General features: G+C 44.6%; 1 protein-coding gene across 1 annotated transcript in view; it reads right to left on the minus strand.

Annotated features, from left to right (window-relative positions):
* RSPRY1 (ring finger and SPRY domain containing 1) overlaps positions 1-13,167 on the minus strand; it is a 42,781-nt gene extending 29,614 nt beyond the window's left edge. The window contains exons 1-3 of the mRNA XM_032774052.2: positions 12,671-13,167; positions 2,093-2,145; positions 218-330 (exon numbers count right to left, since the gene is read on the minus strand). Coding sequence (XP_032629943.1) covers positions 218-330; positions 2,093-2,145; positions 12,671-13,017 — 513 coding nt within the window. The 5' untranslated portion in view covers positions 13,018-13,167. The remainder of the gene's footprint in view (positions 1-217; positions 331-2,092; positions 2,146-12,670) is intronic.
* Positions 13,168-22,746: the final 9,579 nt, after the last annotated feature.

Below are 22,746 nucleotides of genomic sequence, written 5' to 3' on the forward strand. Positions count from 1 at the left end.
CTTCTCACCAATTTTTCCTGAAACACTTCTACCATTAAATAACCCATTGAATGCCAGATCCTTGCAAGTTACCCTATTTTATAAGTAGCATCTGTTTTTAGCTGACACCCAGGACACAGTTTACATCACTGGTGAAAGCAACTCAGACACTTCCATGGGAGTGGCAACCACACCAGGCTGAAATTTAGCCACAGAACGCATGAATTATTAAACTTACTTTTGTTGGCAGTGGACACTCATCCAGTAGTAATGTTATAACAGCTGGCCCCAACGGATCTTCTAATGGAATAACTCTAATTAAAGACTGGACAACTTCCAGCCAGCCTTCATCTGTCAACCACAAAACAGAGGCAACTCTCAGAAAATGGTACTGCTATTTAGAAGTGTTCAAAACATGCTGGTCAATACAAAAATCACACTTCAGTGGCATTTAAAAAAAAAAGTGACCCTACTGAACTCATCTGAATGTCATATTTTAATGGGTATTATTAAAGGAGCAGTTAATCATGCACATTTGTAATTTGCTGAAGGCTTTTATTTTGGAGAGAATGTAAATTTCTACAATTGCCAGGGTAATGCTAGACAGAACATTTTAAAATGTTCCGGGAAACAATTCCACCAATTGTGAGCACCTGGCTCTTGATTGGTTACAAATGAATTGGTTCTGAGAGTTAAGTGAGCAATGCCCATTCGTGCTGTTAAACAAGAATTTACACTTACTGCCTTGCTTCAGACCAGATTCAGCACAGACATCAATGGGACTGCAGGGAGCATAAGTCAATTCCGATTTTGACTTTTCATTGTTGCTTATGAAAAGCATTTTCAGAAATTCTCACCAATTCATATATATGAACCAAGATTACCATTTACAGGAAAGCAAAGGTAAATACTATATAAATTAAAAGAATTATTTACAAAAAAATGCATCAATGTAGGTGTTAAAGACAAAGTAACAAGAGTGTTGTCAATGGAAGATTTGGGTATGCAAGAAATAAGGGATGGGCCTATAATTTTTCCCAGAAGCAAAGAAAATATAGAAGATTATGGATTTTATCTGAAAATGACCAAGAAGAGATGAGAGGCTTCAAAAAACAAACAAACAAACGAACAAAAACAAAACACTAAGGACAAGTGTGCATGGACCATGCAGGAGTTCCAGTCAGTGCCTTGGTAAAGTTTTAGTGGTATTTGCATGTTGCCTTGAGGACATATTTTGCTCACCAATCAAAGTTTAATGATTACTGTCTGAACAGGTTAAGTATTTTCTTAATTACTTGTCTGCAAACTAAGGGCATGCTCACACATATACTCACTGCACTGCACGCTAGGGTGTAAACCAACGTGCCACACAGTAACTGTCCATGTGGACCCTGCTGATGCACACACAAAGCTCCCTAGGCGCTTTGAGCTATGCGGATTTACACACAAGCTCACCATGCAGCAAGTGTATGTGCAGACATGCCCTCAGGTACACTGGGCCCAGTCTTCAGCTCTTTGTGCTCACTAGGACTGGGTGTTTTGGATTCACAAGGAGTGTAGAACCAGGTCTAATGTGGTGCAAATTTGCAGGGGAACGTTGCATACTAAGTGACAGAAACAGACTCTGTGCCAGCACAGCTCAGCATCTAGAGAGCGTGTTTAGGGACAGGGTGAGGGCATGGCCACTACATCTGTGACTGCTGCTGCTACTAGACCGGCACTAACCCCTATCTGGAGGGGAAGGGTTGCAGTCACTATTCTAGAACAGAGGCTGGAAGTGCGGCAACCCACTTCCTGTACATGGATAAATTCCATCCCTTCACAAAAGTCCAGCATACCTCATTGCAGAAAGTCTGTTAATTGAGTTAACAGCTGTCAGCTGGCTGATTTTGCACAGTTCACGTAGTAAATTTAACACAATTAGAAAGTGCATTTTACAATAATAGGATGAGCTCAGTGAAATTATGAAGTACTGACAGTATTTCAATAATGAACACAAATTGCTAGAATGACTAGATATAACATGTAATGCAGCCACGTTTCTCTTTAGAAGGAGGGTACTTCTCTGCCTCTCGCAGTTGCAACCAAAATACTGAACAAAATGCATTAATACCTGTTTCTGCCATTTCATGTAATGTTATCATTGAATAAGGAGGTTCCTGGTCACTGAAAGACAAATATTACATGGTCAAAGTTGCTGTACCACGATCAACACCACATACTTAGAATAAAGTTCAGTGAACAGACATGTACTGGATTCATCTCTAAGAAAAAAAATTAGACTGCAAACCATCTAATGGGATCTGAAACAGAAATGTGTATTGCCTTGTACTCTGGCTTAAAGTTACCGTTTGCATCTCCAGAACAGCTGATAAACAACATATACAGCGATCTACATCTGCATGTTTAAGATCTAGAGACAAGATGGTTACTCACCTTTGTAACTGTTGTTCTTCGAGATGTGTTGCTCATATCCATTCCAAGTAGGTGTGCGCGTGCCGTGTGCACGTTCGTCGGAAGAATTTTCCCCTAGCAACACCCGGTGGGTTGGCAGGTGCCCCCTGGCGTGGCGCCCTTGCGGCACCGCGTATATACCCCTGCCGACCCGTCCGCTCCTCAGTTCCTTCTTGTCGGCTACTCGACAGTGGGGAAGGAGGGCGGGTGTGGAATGGATATGAGCAACACATCTCAAGAACAACAGTTACAAAGGTGAGTAACCGTCTTTTCTTCGAGGTGCTTGCTCATATCCATTCCAAGTAGGTGAATCCCAAGCCTTACCTAGAGCGGTGGGTCGGAGTTGGACACTGCTGAATGCAAAACAGCTAACCCAACAGCTGCATCGTCCCTGGACTGCTGTACAGGCGTAAGGGAGGAGAAGGTGTGTACCGGGACCATGTAGCTGCATGGCATTATGTCGTGTATTGGGACATGAGCGAGAAAGGCAGTAGAAGCCGCGGAGCTCTCGTGGAATGTGCAGTCACCCGGCCTGGAGAGGCGTGGGCCAAGTCGTAGCAAGATCTGATGCAGGCCGTAACCAGGAGGAGATTGTTTGAGATGAGACCGGCGCGACCTTCAATACTGTCCGCCACGGCAACAAAAGTTGGGACATCTTGCGAAAGGGTCTTGGTGCGGTCGATGTAGAAAGCCAGCGCTCTACGAACATCGAGCGAGTGTAGGCCTCTCTTCTCTACGTGATCATGAGGTTTAGGATAAAAAAACGGTAGGAAATGTTCTGGTTAAGTGAAAGGAGAGACACCTTGGGAAGGAAGGCAGGATGCGGGCGCAGCTGAACTTTGTCCCTGTGGAAATTCGTGTAAGTGGGTCCACAACAAGAGCTCGAACTCCGAGACTTCCTGGCCAATGTAATCGCCACAAGCGAACGCCCCTTCCACGAGAGATCAGGAGAGAGCAAGGTGCCAACGGTTCAAAGGAGGAGCCATTAGCCTGGAAGAACAGACTGAGGTCCAAGAGGGGCGGGGCGGCGGACTGGGGAAGAGGCGCTCCAGGCCCTTGAGGAACCGTGAGACTGTAGGGTGAGAGAAGAACAGTGGAAGGCCTTCCCCTGGGTGAAAATGTCGAAATGGCAGCTAGTGCACTCGCAGGGGAAAGCGGCGAGCCCTGTTGTTTGAGGTGCCATAGTAGTCCAAAATCACATGGTAGGAAGCCTGTGTAGGTGTTACTTTCGTTGTGTCTGACACCAGCAGGAGAACCTCTTCCACTTGCCATGTAAGTAGCCCTGGTTCAGGCTTCCTGCTTCCCAGAAGTACCTGCTGCACTGGAGATAGAGCAGCGCAGTTTCTAGCCACTCAACCAACCAGGAACCACGCCGTCAGGTGGAGGATTGGAGGTCGGGATGGAGAAGCTTGCCGTGGTCCTGGGATATCAAGTCGATGGCGGCAGGAGAATTGGGTGGCTACTATTGATAGGCTCCCGCAGCGTGGTGTACCAGTGCTGGCGAGGCCACGCTGGGGCGATGAGAATTACTCGAGCCGTGTCCCTGCGCAGCTTCACCAGGACTTTGTGCACCAGTGTAACGTGGGAGGCATACAGAAGGAGGGTTGACCAGGACAGGAGGAAGGCGTCCGAGATCGAACCCGGGGCGAGACCCTCGAAAGAGCACCTGTTGGCACTTCGGTTGCTGCGTGAGGCGGAGGTCGATCTGGGGAAAACCACCTCTGGAAGAGAGAAGCTATGTCCGGGGGAGGGACTACTCGTGGGCTAGAAAGGACTGCTGAGATGGTCGGCTAACTCGTTTTGCATCCTGGAAGGAAGGAGGCAAGCAGATCCACGGAGTGGGCTATACAAACTCCATAGCCTGATCGCCTCTTGACACAGAGGGAGAGACGGGTCCCTCCCTGCTTGTTTATATAGTGCATCGCGGTGGTGTTGTCCATGAGCACTAAGACGCAACGGCCTGAGGTGAGGAATAAAGGCCTGCCAGGCGAGGCGTACCGCTCGTAGCTCCCAACGTTTATATGGAGTGACAGCTCCTGAGAGGACAGAGGCCTTGTGGTCTGATGTGAACCCCATTGTGAGCTCCCCATCCAGAGAGGAAGCGCCGTTGTTACGGATATCGACGGTTCCCTGGGGTGAACGGCATGCCCGCACACACCAGGGAGGGTCTTGCCACCAGCGGGAGAGATTGCAATACCGTCTGTGAGAGTGTGAAACGACCATCGGTCCATCGCTGTCCTCCGTGGTGGTGGTAAACGGAGGCCAACAATTTGAAGGGGCGAAGACGGAGCTTGGCGTTCTTGGTGACAAGGTGCAGGCTGCCATGTGACCGAGCAGGCTGAGACAGACGCCGGGCCGAGGTCGTGGGAAAGTGCGAGCAGGCTCTATATCAAGAGACTATAGCGGAACCGGCTGGTGGAAGTGAGGCTGTCGCGAGCCGTGGAGTCCAGACAGCCCCTATGAACTCTAATCCTCTGAGATGGGTACGAGGATGGACTTGTCCGAACTGATTAATAGAACCAGCATATCGATATTTCCTGATCGCGTATGATATGTCGCGGCGACCTGAGCCTCGGAAGACCCACGGGACAAGCCAGTCGTCCAGTAAGGGAAGGCACATAGTCGCTTGTCGACGAAGGAAAACAGCCACTACTGCATACATTTCGTGAATACCTTGGGGCAGATGAAAGGTCGAAGGGGAAGACGCTGAATTGGAAGTGGCGGTCCGCACCACAAAGCGAGAAAGCATCTGTGTGGTGGGTAGATAGAAACATGAAGTACGCGTCCTTCATGTCGAGAGCAGCGAACCAGTCTCTCCGGATCCAGGGACGGGATGATAGACCCAGGACACATGCGGAATCTTAACTTCTTTACGAAGGCCGTTGAGTCGCAGAGTCCAGGATGGGTCGGAGACCTCCTTTCGACTTGGGGATTAAAAAATAGCGGGAGTAAAACCCTCTCCCTCTGAGGTCTTGAGGTACCTCCTCTATTGCTCCGATTTCGAGAAGCGTGAGGACCTCCTGGTAAAGGAGATGCTCGTGAGAGGGGTCCCTGAAGAGGGACGGGGAGGGTTGGTGGGAGGGAGGAGGCGAAATAAACTGTAGGTGGTAGCTGAACTTCACCGTGCGCAGAACCAACGATCTGAAGTTATTCGGGTCCACGCCGGGAGGAAAGGAGAAAGGCGGTTGGAAAAAAGAAAAGGAGTCCGGGGAAAGACTGGTGCTCTGCTCTCGAGCGCACCTTCAAAAGTTTTGTTTCGGTCCCGCCGGTGGTTTGGCGGAACCATTGTTTTGCCCCCCTTGGGAACCAGGTTGACGTCTTCGGTTCACTCGGCCGCGCCATCTGTTAAAGTCCTGGCGCGGGCGTGGTGGGAGATAGGGGCGCTGAGGTTGTGGCCGAAAGGACCTCCGCTGGGTTTGCGGTGTGTGCATGCCCAGGGAGCGCATTATGATGCGATTGTCTTTAAGGCTTTGTAGCCTTGGGTCCGTCTTCTCTGAGAAGAGGCCCTGCCCCTCAAACGGGAAGTCTTGGATCGTATGTTGCAGTTCCGGAGGTAAGTCGGAGACTTGCAACCACGAAATCCATCTCATGGTGACTCCCGATGCGATGGTTCTAGCCGCCGAGTCTGCGACATCGAGGGCGGCCTATAAGGAGGTTCTGGAGATCTTTTTCCCTTCTTCCAGGAGGCTCTTGAACTCAGGGCGGGAGTCTACCGGGACCAGTTCAGTAAATTTGTCAATGGACTGCCAGGTGTTAAAATTGTACCTGCTGAGCAGTGCTTGCTGGTTTGCCACACGCAACTGTAGACCCTCTGCGGAGTATACTTTGTGGCCCAGCAGGTCCATACGTTTAGCCTCACGCGATTTTGGGGCGGGGGCTGGCTGTCCATGACGCTCCCTTTCGTTGACGGATTGTACGACCAGAGAGCATGGAGGAGGATGGGTGTACAGGTAGTCATACCCTTTAGAGGGTACCATGTACTTCCTCTCCACGCCTCTGACCGTCGGAGGGATGGACGCTGGAGACTGCCAAATAGAATCCGCCTTCACTTGGATCAAGCGGATGAAGGGCAGGGCTACTCTCGTCGGTGCATCGGACGAGAGAATGTCCACAACAGGATCCTCAACTTCTGGAACCTCCTCTGCCTGAAGGTTGATGCTCAACGCAACTCGGCGGAGCAGGTCCTGGTAGGCTCGGAGGTCGATGGGGGGTGGGCCCGATGTTGAAGTGCCCGCTACAGCCTCATCCGGTAAGGAGGAGGAGGAGAGTCCGGGAACCACAGGCTCCTCCTGAGGTTCTTGCTCTGGAGGGGGGGCCGTTTCTGGGGCGGCCTCAGGGTCCCGGGTCGCAGTTGACCTGTCGTCATCTTGCGGTGGGCGACTGACAGTGGCCTCCTGCACTCGACGGGTGGCAGATGCACACCAGACCGGTGGGATGGGATCGCCTTGGGCTTGATGGTAGGCCCAAGGCGTCCAGAAGGACCACTGCTGCGGCTGCTCCATAGCTTGGTTTTCCGCCACATCCCCATAGAGGGCGCTGTCCGGGCGAGACGAGCCCGAGGGATGTCTCGACGGCCAGGGGGGAGCGGATAGTTCACGAGCCCGGTACCGGGCGTCGGGTTGTCTCAGCGAACAGTGCCGGGAGTCATACTGGTGCCGAGACCAGGACCGGGACCTGCGACCAGCACGGTGCCAGGCGGTCGACAGGGACCAGGACCTGCAACCAGCACGGTGCCGGGAGGTCAACCGGGATCTCGAGTAGCGACGGTAAGAAGGGCTCCGTTGAAGGTGGTGCCGGGAGGTAGACCGTCGGGTTGAGTAGCGGTCCGGTGATCTGGACCGGTGCCGCGAGTACGACCGGCGCCGAGGGTGGATCGGTCGGACTGCGAGCGGACGTCGCAAGGGAGATCGGCGTGTGCGAGCGGTGAGCGGTGCCGTGATCTCGATCGGTGTTTGTCCTCGTCCTGAAGGGGACCGCGGCTAAGCATCGCGGGTTCTGCCGACGAGAGGACCGAGCACAACGGCGTTCGCCCCCGAGGGGTGTGAGGCAGGGGATAGGGCTAGTGAAGGCCAATAAGTCCCGTCGCCGACTGCAAAGGGTCGGCTGTAGTGGGAACGGTGAGCTCCAGTACCAAGGGCGATCCGCCGGGGAGCTCCGTCCTGACTACCGGACCTCGACTGGTTCTGCGTGGCCGGAGTCGACGTGCTGGAGAACCGGTTGCTGTGGTAGATGACGGTGCGTACCTGAGCACGGTTTCCACATGCTCAAGACTGCGGGCTCTCACGGATCAGTCACAAGCCGCGAGGAAACGCTTCAAACTTTCTTCGCTCTCGCGAAAAGGGAGCGGTGACCTAACAGGCCTGGCTTCGCGCCGGGAGACTGGTGTACGCGGTGTTCTGGCGGGTACGCGGTCTGTCCTCGGTGCGAATAAGAGCTTTGCCCGGTGCGGGATGCGCTCGGTGCTGGAGCTGCAGGGGTCAGCGCCGCTTCCATAAGGAGCTGCTTTAAAGCGCGAGTCCCGCTCCTTTTTTGTCCGGGGCTTAACGATTTACAGATCCGGGCACTTGTCAGTCAGAGGGATCCGCAAGCACTTTAAGCAGCGATCATGAGGGTCCTCCCGTGTCATCAGCCGCGGGCAGGCCGAGCACTGCTTGAAGCGGGAAGCCAGGGCATAGAGCCCAGGTCCCGGAGAGGTGAGAGGATTAAACCTCCAGCCCTCAACTATATAACAAACTACAATCCTAACTACTAGAACTACAACTATTGAATAACACTAACTACAGACGTAACTGTGGAACTAGAGATGAGAAAAACGGGTGAAACGCTAGGAGAGTGGAGTCAGCAAGCCGCACTCCACTGTTTCAACGACCGACACGGCTGGTAAGAAGGAACTGAGGAGCGGACGGGTCGGCAGGGGTATATACGCGGTGCCGCAAGGGCGCCACACCAGGGGGCGCCTGCTGACCCACCGGGTGTTGCTAGGGGAAAATTCTTCTGACGAACGTGCACGCGGCGCGCGCACACCTACTTGGAATGGATATGAGCAAGCACTCGAAGAAGAACTTAAAGTTTAATACTATACATTGTAAAGCATTCCTGAAAACATGTAGTAAGAGATACTGTACTTCAGAGGGGACAAATACAATGAAGAACAGACTGTGAGAGAAAAAGACACTGACGATTAAATGATGTTTTTTCCCCATAAAATCTCTAACACCCCCTCCCCCCAAAAAAGAGGGGAAAGGGGCCTGAAAGACAAACAACCCACAGTGTCTCTATAAACTTCAGTGTATTATCAAGGGCAGCAGAAAATAGGTCTGTTAGAGGGGTTTGATGAGAACAAACTGAAAATATTTAATCCCACCTTCCTTTCTCCTTCCTCACCCAAAATCTAGCAAGTGTTCAGCTAGTGAAATCGTAAGAAAGAGAACAACAACTTAGGAGTGGAAATAGAAGAGAGACAAAGTCTAACAATACAAGATACCGGAATATTGTAAACAAATGGTAAAAGAAAACTTAGGACTCATGGGGAAGAAAGACAGACAATGAAAACAGAGAGAAAGCTTAAAGGATGTCATAGATGCCTCTGATTCATCTGTTTCAGTGAAGCAGCACAGGATTTATCAGAGATTTAGAATCTGCAGGTGAAGGAGTTGTTCATGTAATAGTGCAAAGAGTTATGAAAGGGTACTTCAAAAAAAAATAAGAAGGAAGTCTAGAGAAGCTGGAACGAAATGATCAACAGCCTGAGATACAGAAAAGATAGCAAAATGCGTACGGTATTAAGTGAGAATTGTTTTTCCACCGAGAAGTTAAGAATTTTTAGACAAGTCACTATCACATCAGCATTCCATGAGTATCACATGCTCGATCTCGGGCAGCATTAAACAAAGTTTCACATTAGAGGTTAAGGATGGAATTAAGTATCCTACAAAGAGAGGTCTGCACAACTAACAAGATGCATTTTCAAGGCCTTAAAATAAAGATTAGATAAAAATGAGGACTCAAGTACAAAATGTTATTAACGAGGCATCAGAGGGATTGATGTCGAGATCCCAACTTTATTCTACACACAAACAGCTATGTCCCATGGCAAATTTTACTCATCTATCGGTACTACTCACACAATGGGGGCTGTACCCATGTAACTGAGTAAAACTGCAGCTCTAACAACAATACTTAGTACTTCTACAGCAATTCTCATCTCTCAAGTGCTTCACAGATGCTACTTGTTCAAGGCTAAAGAGGGAATCTGTGGCAATGCCAGTTTTAGAACTAGGGAATTCCTCACTCCCAGCAATCTCTATAAATTTAAAGTAGTCTCATCTACCATGTTTGTGTGAACTGACATTCAATACAGTTGGATTAAAAAATAAAAATAACCGATTAAAAAGGGTGCAGCTATCATACCTTAAAAAAACAAAAACAAAAAAACCCACAGAAGGCAGTTTAAATTACCTATGAAGAATTGCAGCATTAAATTTAACAGTATTAGGTTTCTAAATAAAAACGAGTGGTGAAATTGGTCTTTTTCTTACAAGAAAAGGCTGTATTTCCTGTTGAATGTTTTTAAGTTTAAAAATCTATGTTACCACAAAAATGTTAACAGGATATTAATTCAAGTATTTTGAAGCAAATCTGACCAAGCTGCTACAAATAAAACCTTAAAACCAGATTGAAAAGAAAGAAGGTAATAATCACTCACAGAAAAGGTGGAACTATGTTGAAATCTGAATTAACCTCAAGAGAGAAGATATAATGATAAGACGGCTCAGAAAATGAAGAAGTAAATGATGAAAAAAAAAGAGGTTATTTGGCTCTGCAAGTGTTCTTATGCATTGTAACCTAGCCCAGAAAACTGAATCAGAAGAGACTTACTCAATGTACAAACCTCAGAAATGTATAACTCAAGTCATTTTGGTACCATTAGTTTTCTCACTATGTGCAACTGCTCACCCATTAGCTTTTTATTCCATTCCTTTACACTTAGTTCTTCATACGAGGGCTCCATAGACACTCTTCTGTTTCTATCCTCCCTGCAGCACAATGCTTTTTTATGAGTAAGTACCGGTATATATTCTCTGGAAGTCTGTTACTGTGTTTTCACACAGTGGAGATGCTCAGAGCAGCCAGCAGAGGAAGTGGGCCTTTCCCTCCATGATCCTCTTTCAATTTATATTAACAATAAAAACACATTTCTAGCATTTTGGTTTTACTCTTCCTTGTCTGTAATAGACGTTTTAATTTTCCAAACATTGTTCCCTCCACTATACACCCTTCCCCATGTTTGAGATGAAAAGGAAAATCAGCATATTTTTGTTCACTATTTCATTTGCATAACACCACCTTCCACCACTGCACTTTTTAATTCTTCATTCTTGTATAGACAGGAGGTACCCCGAAAACAAAAAAACAAAAATCCCACAGTTTCTTTGGTGTTTTTTGGAGACAATGTTGGATTTTATTTTAAAAGCTAATGTTAAAAATCTGCAAAAGAATGTCCATTCTTGTGGATCATGATATAAAAGGTAAATCATATGTGGAGTAATTAAATAGTCCATTTAAATGGACTAAAATTACTTTTCCGGACAGTGGATTTTGGAGAATGCCGTGAAGCAAATTTTTTAGAAAACAAATATCCTGAAATGTTACTCAAACAACATAATTAAAAGCTAAACAATTTTTTTTAAATCTACATTTACTCTGAAAGAGCATCTGAATATTTCTGAACAAAGGAAGCTTGCTTGCATTTGGTTCCCAGGTGGGCATGGCTCAGATCCACCTCCACTGTTTATGCTGTTTAGCTTACACTTGTTTCTCTTTTCTCAACTTGGAAAGATTGGCCAACTTCACTGTTGTTTCCTCCAAGTTTCATTTTAAGGTTCTCAAATAAAACTCAGTTCTGAGTTGGAGACACCATAGCGGAAAGTTTCTGTTTCTACAGTCTCATGTTATACAAAACCTTCCATTCCATTTTTTTTTTTTTTTTTAAGTCCAGTGAAAATGTTTCTTTTGGTCTTAAAGGGATACTATCGGCTTAAAGTCTAGTTCTGAAATTCTCCAACTTTTCCACAGATATAGTACATAAATGATTTTCTTATGGACAGTTCCCCATCATTCATGATTACATGACATCTTTGAGGCAACTACAGCAACTGATTATATGGAAAACAACTATCAATACAATTTAGCAACAGAAAACAAGGAAGTGAGTCAGCACTCCAACAAAACAACCCTCCCAAATATTTACTACACCTACCCCAGAGTCCTTCTGTAAACCACAGAAGTTTATAATCATATTTTTCTGTTTTTGTATGTGTTCTTCTTTCCCATGTTGCTGAGGGAAAGACCCACATCGAGTTAAGTAGCCATAAGGTAGTGTCAAATTCATAAAGTAAACAAACGGGGGGAGGGGGAGATGAGAAAAATATACATTTCAACAGCTTTCATTTATAACACCCCATAGGTGTTGCTTGTAACACTAGTAGGTAAAATTCCAGCTGAAGGGGTCCGTTTAATGTTTTTATAAAAAAATATAAATGTCAAGGCAACTCTGACCTCACATGCCCATTTACAGCACCCTCCAGCAGAAAGGCAGACTCCTCCAGCAGACACACTCCAGAGTGCCCATGCAGATGCATGAATCAAAGCTCATTATCTTGAGATTCATCCAGTTTAAGCTCAGACCGAAGCTATTCAGTATAAAGTGCAATTGACATCGGTAACAGTTTCCTCCTGTTTTGAGCTCTCCAATCCAAATAATGATATACAAACACTTTAGAGGCCATTTCAAATATTTATGAAAAGCAACAGCATAACCATCAAACACAGGCACAGATCCTGTGATCCTTGTGTATCCAAAACCACCACAATGGGTGCTCCGAGCATGCAATAAGTGCAGCACTTGGCTCACCATATGAACAATTATAGAGTGCTGGCTTTAAGAATAAGGAATTAGATTTGCCACCTGGAAGAGTACACACATCTAATGAAGATGAAAGCCGTCTCTCTATAGGTTTGTTTAGCCATTTCCAGAGAGAAGTATATACAAGTAAACAAAATTCTTCAAATGCAATTGATCGTTGGAGACAAATAACCTTCCCTCTTATTTTAAATATATTAATTTCGTGCATGCTCTTGGTGGTTTCTGAGTAAGAGATCTCTTTAATCTTTAGCACCAAAGTTTTCAATGGAACAGTTTTCATTAATACTGAGTGATCCTTTCGGAGGTACTTACTTATCTACCAGTGTCCGTATTACTGCCAGCGTGTCAAGCACTAGTCCATCCACATTCTGTTTTTTCCTTCTTGGTTCATGTGGCCCTCGCCCCCTCCTGGGTGGCCTTACAGGGTCCCTTGGATGGCTTCTTGCTTCAGGTACTGGTACTCTACTATTCTGTGTTTGCTGATTCTGGGATTCTACGTTGTCTTCCACACCACTATCATCTCGACAAACACAGGAGTTGCCCATGTTGCTAGCACCCAAAGTTCCCAGTATGCAGGGGATGTGCTGCTCTAGAGTCAGCAGTAAACCTTGGAGAAGGCTTCTGCTAGCATAGAACACAATCAGAGCAACTACAATCATCTAGAAAGATTTAAGAGTAATGTTTTTGTGATCCTGAATTGTGGTCTTTGCATTTTATGTGTTGCGAACAAGCTGGAATGAATGGGGAATTGTAGATTTAGCTTCCGACATCAATTAAAATTGCATTGTTATCCGGAAGCACATCTGGGGGAAAAAAAAAGAAAGAAAAATGGAAGTCAATCATGCTTATTACTCAACAAATTTATTGAAACAAGTCTTAAAGTTCCTCCTTCAATAGTGAAGTAAACAATTAGTTTAAAGATACTTGATGCCTGGATGGCGTTAGTTTGTATCTGGGGCACATCTTGACATTTGTGTGTACCCAGGACTCCCACTGAAATGCCTGGGAATTTGGTGTGCAAGTAATGCTGGTGTGCAAACTGGGCAAGTTTTAAACAACTCAACATGTGGAAGCACATGCTGAAATTCTGGCAGAAACAGCCCATAATCTTTTAGGCTAGAGCAGGGATCAGCAACCTTTGGCATGAGGCTCGCCAGGTTAAGCACCCCGGCGGGCTGGTTTGTTTACCTGTCGCGTCCATGTTTGGCCGATCGCAGCTCCCACTGGCCGCAGTTCGCTGCTCCAGGCCAATGGGGGATGCGGGAAGTGGCGGCTAGCACATCCCTCACCCGCGCCGCTTCCCGCAGCCCCCATTGGCTTGGACAGCAAACTGCGGCCAGTGAGAGCTGCGATTGGCCGAACCTGCGGATGTGGCAGGTAAACAAACTGGCCCAGCCCACCAGGGTGCTTACCCTGGGGGGGGCCACATGCCAAAGGTTGCTGATCCTTGGGCTAGAGTGTCACCCAGTGTGTTGCTTCTGGAGGTCAAACACATTGCACACTCCAGGGACTCCTTGCATTCCTCCACCTCCCCCTGTAAGTTCCATGTGTGCTCACCCTCCTACCCCTCTCTATTTCAGGGAGTCCCTGGCCCCGGACACCTCCTCCCTGATGTCAGGGAGGCACACACCCCATAGTGTCAGAGGCTCACTGTGTCCCCCTTCACCCCAAGGCAAGAGCTCCATGTCATTCTCCCCCACACTACTGTTCCCGATTCCCCCCCTCCGCAATCCCCATATGCCTGGAGTTGTGCGCCAGCCCCTTATTTCTGGTCTTTCTGTCTGGGAGATAGGCCATTCAGAGAGTCAATCATCTGAACTGTACTGGGAGAAGAGAGACTGGAGATAGCGGTATTTTTATGCTGCAAGACGTTAACGGCTTTCATCAGCTGGTTCTTTGCTCCAGAGACCATTATGGAGGTGAAGCTGTTGGGACTAAACAAATTCAAGGGCTCTGTGTGTCCTCCATTTCCCCATCCTCCCCCGAAGGATCTACCCATTAATGCCTAGAACATTCCTTAAAAAATTTGACATTGGATGTGGCATTCAACATGCACTGTGTTACAGACACAGAAATGCCATCGAGCCGAGAGTAAGATCTCACTTTGTTCAGCCAACATTGAGCACCAAGTGGTTTGATGTTGTGGGTCTTCCAGATGACACCTTAAACCCAAGGTCCTGTCTATCTTTGAGAAACCTTCCCTGCAGTCTTTAGAGGAGCCACATGAAAGTGGATATAAAAAGTTACCTAAATCAGTCACAGCAACACACTCCCTCCCCTCCCTCACTCTGCATACACTGTGCGATGTGCTCTACATGTCCAGCTTCACTCCAATCCAGAGTGCAATTCTGATAGGAAAATATTAACACAGTGGCGAGAAACGTTAAGTCTTATTGCATTGTGTCTACTTCTCTTGGGAAAGGGCAGCCAATGACAATCATGTTAAAAGACTAAGGTCGCAAAGTCAACCAGTCAAAAGTTAGTAATGTAATTAAAGACTGTATCATAATGCACATGCACAAGGGGGCCAAATTACAGATCTTCAGGATTGGAGATAGGAGATATGAGGAAAACAGACACTGCGATTTGATGGGGGATGAGCCACACAAACTCTCTCCTATAAGCATGATGTGGTGGCAGCTATGAGATAAGCCTCATGGAGTTCTCCCTACATTCACTTTCTTCTTCTTGCAGGCTTTAGGATGAAAAGGGTGCAATGTTTATATATAAGATCCAGGTTGCTTCATTTATTTATTTAAATATACACCCATCCCATCGTTTTGAAATAAAAAGGTTTGACAAAAAGCATCTCCCCCCTCAGAGACACTGTTTAGGACAATCAAAAACAAGAGCAAGTGCACTTTGGAAACTGATCCTCAGCAGGAGTTGGGTATTTAGCACCACTGCAGATCAGACCCTGTATTTACCCTTCAAAAGAGGCTGTGGGAACACAAATATAAAGTTCCATATCAGCTGTCTATATAGACAGATGACAGACTTCACAGTGAACTAGCTGTTTAGTCTTCCTATATATAAATATTTTCATAAGAGTTCTTATTTTACACAAATGATATTTACTTAATAAGGGCCTGGCCCCAAGAGTCACTGAGAATCAGCAATTGTCACCCAAGAGAACAGAAATTGTAGGTATTTACCATCTCTTAGGATCAGGTCCTAACATTATTTTTTGGTATATGGTTGGGTCTCGTGGTGACTAAGCAATCTGTCTTCGGTGGGAATTTTGAGATCAACAGTTTTAGCGAGTCTTAATCCAAGTGGTTTCATTTATATAACAAAAAGAAAAATCTAGTGCTGGAGTGATGCTAACCAATGAATTAAGACCAATAAACTACGTGCTGGGGAGCTAATGAATGGGGACAGTGAGAGAAGGATATTTAAACCCCACCTCACCACAGACTTGTTAAATATAGCATATGTACTAGTGCAGAGTCATTATTTATGCACAATCTGGCCAACAGTTGTGTGGGACAGAGAAGCTGCAAAGATTTTACTTCACTGTTTTGGATACAGTTCCAGCAAACTGTTTCCAGAACAGTTGGGCTCCCTAATGGAACACAGTAACAGAAATGGACCGTACCGCCTTAGGGCACTGAAGCAGTTATACACAGAAAAGCAGCACCACGTGGGCTTTTATCATACTCAGTGAATTATGCTGCTCCACTGATTTCAACAGTTGCACTTTAAGAAGGAGTGACCTTAGGTTTGGGACAAGCCACAGTGCACGTGTGTGGTTTGGAAAGAATGATTCACTTGGAAGATACGTTGCCAGAAAGGAGGTGGTTTTCCTGATGGCTGAGGTAATAGAGAATTCCCAGCTCCGGGCAAGAGATTGTGCTGTGCTTATCAAAAAAAAAAATAAACATGCCACTCAGGGCTCCAGAAGTGAACCACCACCTAGTAGCCTTAGGACTAAACCTATTCGCAAAAGCTGATCCCTGTTGGGGTATGCTTAGACTCCTTAGAGGCCCTTAAGGCGAACTCTTTGCTTTCACAGCCTTGGGACTCTGAAACAGAACATGGGGTGGGGAACTTTCCTCTCTCCCAAATTACTGGTTGCTGAGAGGGGAAGGGAAGCATCAATCTCTGTGTGAAATAGCTACACATGACACAAAAGAGTACCATTGACAAAAAGGCCTCACTCTGCCCAATAGAAGTTGGTCAAGCAGAATGAAACTTCTGCAAATGTTGTTCTACTTCCTGTCACAGTGTTGCTGTGCAGGGCTGCGCTCATCTGTGCATCAAGATCACTTGCAATTAGGAAGTGCAATTTCAAGCCATGAGCAGAATCAAACCAAAATGACACACAGTTTTATATGTAATTGTAAACTGAGCAGTCTATAAACCAGCCTTGTAAAATTCCACTTTCCCAGGGGGAGTGAATTGACAAGTAAATGAAGTATTTGTTTTAAAGGGCAGGAAAGACTGTTTGTTTGTTTGTTTAAGCTCTGTCATCGTAATGGGTAATGGAGTAGACTTTGTGCCTGGTCTAGTACGTTTTCATTACAAGTTTTGCAAGGCTACTATGAACAACGACTTCAGTATCAAGCTGAGGGTGGCCATTCCAACTAAGTCAATTTCGCTGCTGAAAAGAAAAGGAAGACTGAACTTAGAGTATTAAATTGGAACTTCAGGGACAGACACAGGGTAGAATGAAGGGACAAAAGAACAATTAAAACTGCTTTGAAACATCTCAGAGCAGTAGAGACAAAAAAGGGGAACAAATGGAAGGCACAAGCAGTTTTATTACATAAATACAACTGACTCAATTGGCAATGGAGACGTGGAATCAAATGACTGGAATGGCATACAAGAGTATGATCTATCCTGGGGACATAATACAACACTGTCTCCCATGCATACAAGGAAGTACACACCTTCTGAAGCGCACATGGCCATGAAAGATAAAAGTGTCAAAAAGACTAACGTAAAGGAAGTAAAGTACAGACAGGAATTCATGCTAGAGGTATGCTGTACAGACCATCACGTCAGAAAGGGAAGGTGGACAAGGGCTTCCAAAATACCAAACTACAGCACTACAGTAAAGAGGGCTTCACTGGTTTTCCCAAACCCAGCTGAGTGCAATTCTGCCATAGAAAATAGAAAACAAGTTTGCAATTAGAAAAAAACTATTGGTTTTGTTCTTGTCCAACTCACCAATTGAGAGTTTGTATGAAAATAAAATAAAATTTCCTTAAAACTGAAAACCTCATATTTAAGCAACAGTAGAATTATTACCCTAAAAAAGGAAAAACCCCTGATATAAGGCTAAAGAAAGTGAGGGAACTAAAACTAAAGGATCATGGTCAAATTTGGCCCAAAATGTAAGCTTTGTTTAACAAACAAACTAATTCTTTATAAGAGAGGAAACCAATAGAAATGTTTCCACAACTAAAACAAAAATAAAAATACTTAAAGACCCCTACCTACACAGCTTACAACCCAAACCTTGCAGCACTAAGAACCCGAAAGTAAAATTGACTTCACTGATTTTCCATTGTGTATGTCAAGAGAAATTAAAAAAACAAACATCGATTTAAAAAATTCTCTTTAGTTTAAGATATTTCTAAGAACATAAAGAAATTTCTTTACAACATGTTTTCAGCTGAGTATGTCCCATTAATTAAAATACCTTGACTAAAATTATAAACATCATAATATATGTCTGAGAGTGTAATTTCTACGGACATATGAAGGAAGGCTGAAAGAATTGGGTTTGTTTAGTTTGGAAAAGAGAAGACAGAGGGGACATGATAGCAGTTTTCAGGTATCTAAAAGGGTGTCATCAGGAGGAGGGAGAAAACTTGTTCACCTTAGCCTCTAATGATAGAACAAGAAGCAATGGGCTTAAACTGCAGCAAGGGAGATTTAGGTTGGACATTAGGAAAAAGTTCCTAACTGTCAGGGTAGTTAAACACTGGAATAAATTGCCTAGGGAGGTTGTGGAATCTCCATCTCTGGAGATATTTAAGAGTAGGTTAGATAAATGTCTATCAGGGATGGTCTAGACAGTATTTGGTTCTGCCATGACGACAGGGGACTGGACTCGATGACCTCTCGAGGTCCCTTCCAGTCCTAGAATCTATGACATGAAAAGTAAATGTGACATTCATGCTCTGTGTCTCATTATAGCATAATGTTTAAATCGGAGTATAAATTTAATATTGCTTCATGTAATAAATAAAGAAGTACATAATCATTAGACACTTTAAAAAACCTACTTGAGTTCAGACCCTTGCAAATAACTATTAAATATTTGGCTTATTCCTCCAATCTCAAAATTGTCTTCCCTGTTGGAAATTAGCATAATGCACTATTATTCATCAGTGCCCCGCTATTAGTTTTACAGGATGACTTATACAGTAGAACCCCGGAGTTATGAACACCAGAGTTGTGAACTGTCCAGTCAACCACACACCTCATTTGGAACCAGAACTATGCAATCAGGCAGCAGCAGAGACAAAACAGGCAAATACAGTAGAGCACAATACTGTGTTAAATGTAAACTACTAAAAACTAAAAAGAGAAAGATTTGTCACGGTAAGAAACTGTTTCTGTGCTGGTTTCATTTAAAATTAAGATGGTTAAAAGGATTTTTCTTCTGTAAAGTTTCAAAGCTGTATTATGTTAATGTTAAATTATAAGCTGAAAGAACAACCACAACGTTTTGTTCAGTGTTACGAACAACCTGTATTCCCAAGGTGTTCGTAACTCTGAGGTTCTCCTGTAATCACTTTACAATACAAAAACTAAAATTCAACCATTACCAACGGACACTAAAAACTAAGCACAGGTCTGTTTTTATGGTCATTAACATGACAACGTCCCTTCTCAACTCCCCCTCTCTCGGTTCCTTAAAGCCATATGCAAATTTATGCAATTAGGGCTTTGATTCTGCAAGATGCTGAGCACACCTGCTTAAATACTTCCTTGAATCAGGTTTTAGTGCTCAGAACACTGCTGCAAAAGGTCAATTTCATAATCTGTTGCTTTGACTATATCATCCCTTTCTTTCAATCCCACCACTGGCTCCCCCTTCTCTATTGCATCAAACTGCTTGTACTCACTTTCAAGGCTACACAAAGCCAATTCCCCACCTTATCATCTGTCATTCGTTATCAGGTTTTCAATGGTTCCTACAATCAGCCAATGATGCTGGTCTACTGACCACTTGTTAAACTTTCAAATATCTTTGTACTTTCTCCCATGCTGCCCTAAACACTTGGGAGGCACTCCCCATAAACATCTGCAAAGTTCTCTCATTTTACCTTCAAATCCCTCCTCAAAATTCTCATTTCCCATAATGTTTACAAAAAAAAACATTCTCTGGTGTGCAGAGACCACTGCCTACCACGCTGACCAATACTGTCTGTCTGAACCTGTTGTCTCTCGTCATATACACTGCTACCTTGATACAATTTCACCTGAGATAACACAAATTTGGATATAACATGGTAAAGCAGTGCTGGGGCAGGGGGGGGGCCCAGGGCTGCGCACTCTGGTGGATCAAAGCAAGTTCAATACAACACGGTTTCACCTATAACATGGTAAGATTTTTTGGCTCCCAAGGACAGCATTATATCAAGGTAGAGGCGTACTTGGACTGTAAGTTCATTGCGAAAGGGACAATCCTGCTGTTTGTGTTTGTACAGCCCCTAGTACAACAGGGTCCTGATCCTAGGAACTACCACAATACAATAAATGTTAATAAGTGTAGATGTAGTTTTGATTTATATAAGGGAATATATCAGAATTGCTCATGCTAGTCAGAGAACCAGCATAAGGTATACCAGTATAAGCATTTTTATAAATTAAACTGTCTCTAAACTAAATGGGCAAGCCTTTCTAATTATACTGGCACAGGTAAACCAGTAAAGTTTTCTGGGGAGGACTAGGCTCAAGTAAAATTTAGTAAGCCTTGCAACGTTGCTCAATTTCACTGAAAAACAAACAAAAAAGGGAGAAGTGGTACACTTTCCAAGTGCCACAAATAAACATCAGACTGCAATAATTAAAACTATTGTACTTAAACTGCAGTGCTTGAAAATCATGCCAAAACCCATTAGCCTACATTCAAGGCAATCCCAAGATTGTAGACCAAATTCCCCTCTGAGGTCATTTTTTTGCAGAGTGGGGGAATCCCACTAGTGCTCAGTGGGGTTGCACCGGTATCAAAAAGAATATGGGTTAATGAAACAGAAGGTGTACAAATCAGAACAAAACTGAAGCCTTTAAAAGGCCAAACTAGACTTTATGTTTGGAAATACCAGAGTTGATTAATTAGGCTATATTATGAAGAGGCAGTTGCCTATGGATAGTTAAAGTTGTAAGCAGTTTCCCATTATAAGCTTGATTTCTCTTTCACTCACACGCTTTGAATGAAAGAGAGATGGTCTCCCTAGTTCAAATTTCAAATGTGACCTGAGAACAAAAGAGAATTTTTAAGGCCAAATTTGGGAAAGGTTCAAGAAATTTTGAAGGGGGAGGGAGAAGAACCAGAAGCAGTTAGAGAGGCAATAATTCGAAAGTTAAGAATGAGTCACATTTGGAAAATTCTTTTAATGCTTTTGTCATCACTTTGACACTTTCCATTTTACAACAAATAAAAGAGCACCTGTTGCATGCCTACATGATGAACTGTGGTCACGCACATATAGGAACCGCAGTCAGCAGAAGGAATCAAACCTCCTGGGACCTCTATTAAACAAACGACTATCCTAAAATACCATCTGAGCTGAAGAATAATTCACTTAGCTGAGAGAGAAGCAGCTTTTAGCCACAGCTGTGGCATCTTGTTGGCAGAGGCCATTCAAGGGATGGATTGAGAAAGCACATCCACCTGCCATCATAGAAATGTAGGACCTCAACAGGTCATCTAGTCCAGTCCCCTGCAGTGAGACTATCCCTGACAGGTGTTTGCCTAGCATGTTCTTAAAAGCCTCCAATGATGGAGATTCCAAGACTATTTCTACCTATTCCTATCTTGGCCACAGGAGTTTATTGGCCCCTTTATGCTATCAACAAGCTTCTCCAGCTGGGGGCCTAAAATAAGCAATGGTTACAGTAGTGATCCCATACAGGTGTATATATACTGCATGTCTGACACTATTGATAATATCAAACCTACCAAGATGCCTGGTCCCAAAAGATCTTGGAGAGAATGTTAGTGAAGATCTTGGCTGGAAATGGCATCAGTCTAGTTTTCTCTAATATACAGCCCAGGGATCAATGATTTACCTCCTCAGACATTTAGTTACAGCCAACCACAATATTGCCTCCCCTGTTTATGAAGTTGAGAATACGCCAAGCTAATGAGAAATTGATACATAAAGATGTAAGAAAAAGCAGTTTCAGACACTATACCACTTTTTGTTTCAGTTCCCACTCATCACTCAGAAATGGTGTGAAGTATTACCACCATTTTCCCCTCCCAAACAGTTGAGTAAAACAATAGCTTTCATGTCAGGCCATCTGAACTGTCCTAAGGATGTTGAATGAATACAAGAAGTTAAGGGATTTGCATTAACCTGGTGTTCTATTGAGAAGGTAAAATATTTTCAATTCTTGCTAGAGAACTTAGTTTTCTAAGAAGGCGCTGGAACATTGGGGAACCCAAGCAAAAGTGAAGGTCAAGCTACCGGTGGGAGATCGACCAGACTAAACTGCAAGTCGCCAAGGACAGTCAGTTTGCTTACGTTTAAGACCTTGTGGCAGGGAGAGAGTGCTAGGTCTCATTAAAAATGAAAATTCTCTTTATATAAAAATAAGAATACAAGAAAAATTGATTGAAGTTCACATTTCTTCTCTGAAGACTACTGAAATTGGAGGAAAAACAGGGCAGAGAAACATCTTGGCTGATAGATGAACAAAGTTGTTTAGCTTCCATTATAGGATGCTTAGCTGTGTTCAGAGCGTAGATTGCAAAAAGAGCGATTACCAAATTTTATGCCAAACAATGTGCATGTTCTATCTAACTGAGCAACGTGTTTCAGAGATTCCATGACAATTGGCTAATCAATTCTTATATTTAATTTCTTTTTAAAAAAAATATTCCTGGGCCCTAAATCCACAAGGACTTGGCCTCAACATTCATAAACCCCAACACTGCAGGTCAGGGTTTAGTTTCCATATCACATTTGTATTCACCATCACAACTGGATCCCCTGTTAGCAGTATCATTAGTGTTAACAGAAAGAGAAGAGACTTAGACCCTGCTCATAGCGCTTACAATTCTGGACCTCGATCCCATCAGGGGAGCTCCAAGTGGGCTGAGGCATCTGGTTATGCAGAGTTCACTGCAGTATTGGGGTTTAAAATCCTTCAAACCTTTCTCATGAGTAATCCCACTGAAGTCGGGAGTGAGTAGGAGA

Source organism: Chelonoidis abingdonii, chromosome 19 (genome assembly GCF_003597395.2).
Source record: "Chelonoidis abingdonii isolate Lonesome George chromosome 19, CheloAbing_2.0, whole genome shotgun sequence".
Classification (NCBI taxonomy): Eukaryota; Metazoa; Chordata; order Testudines; family Testudinidae; genus Chelonoidis; species Chelonoidis abingdonii.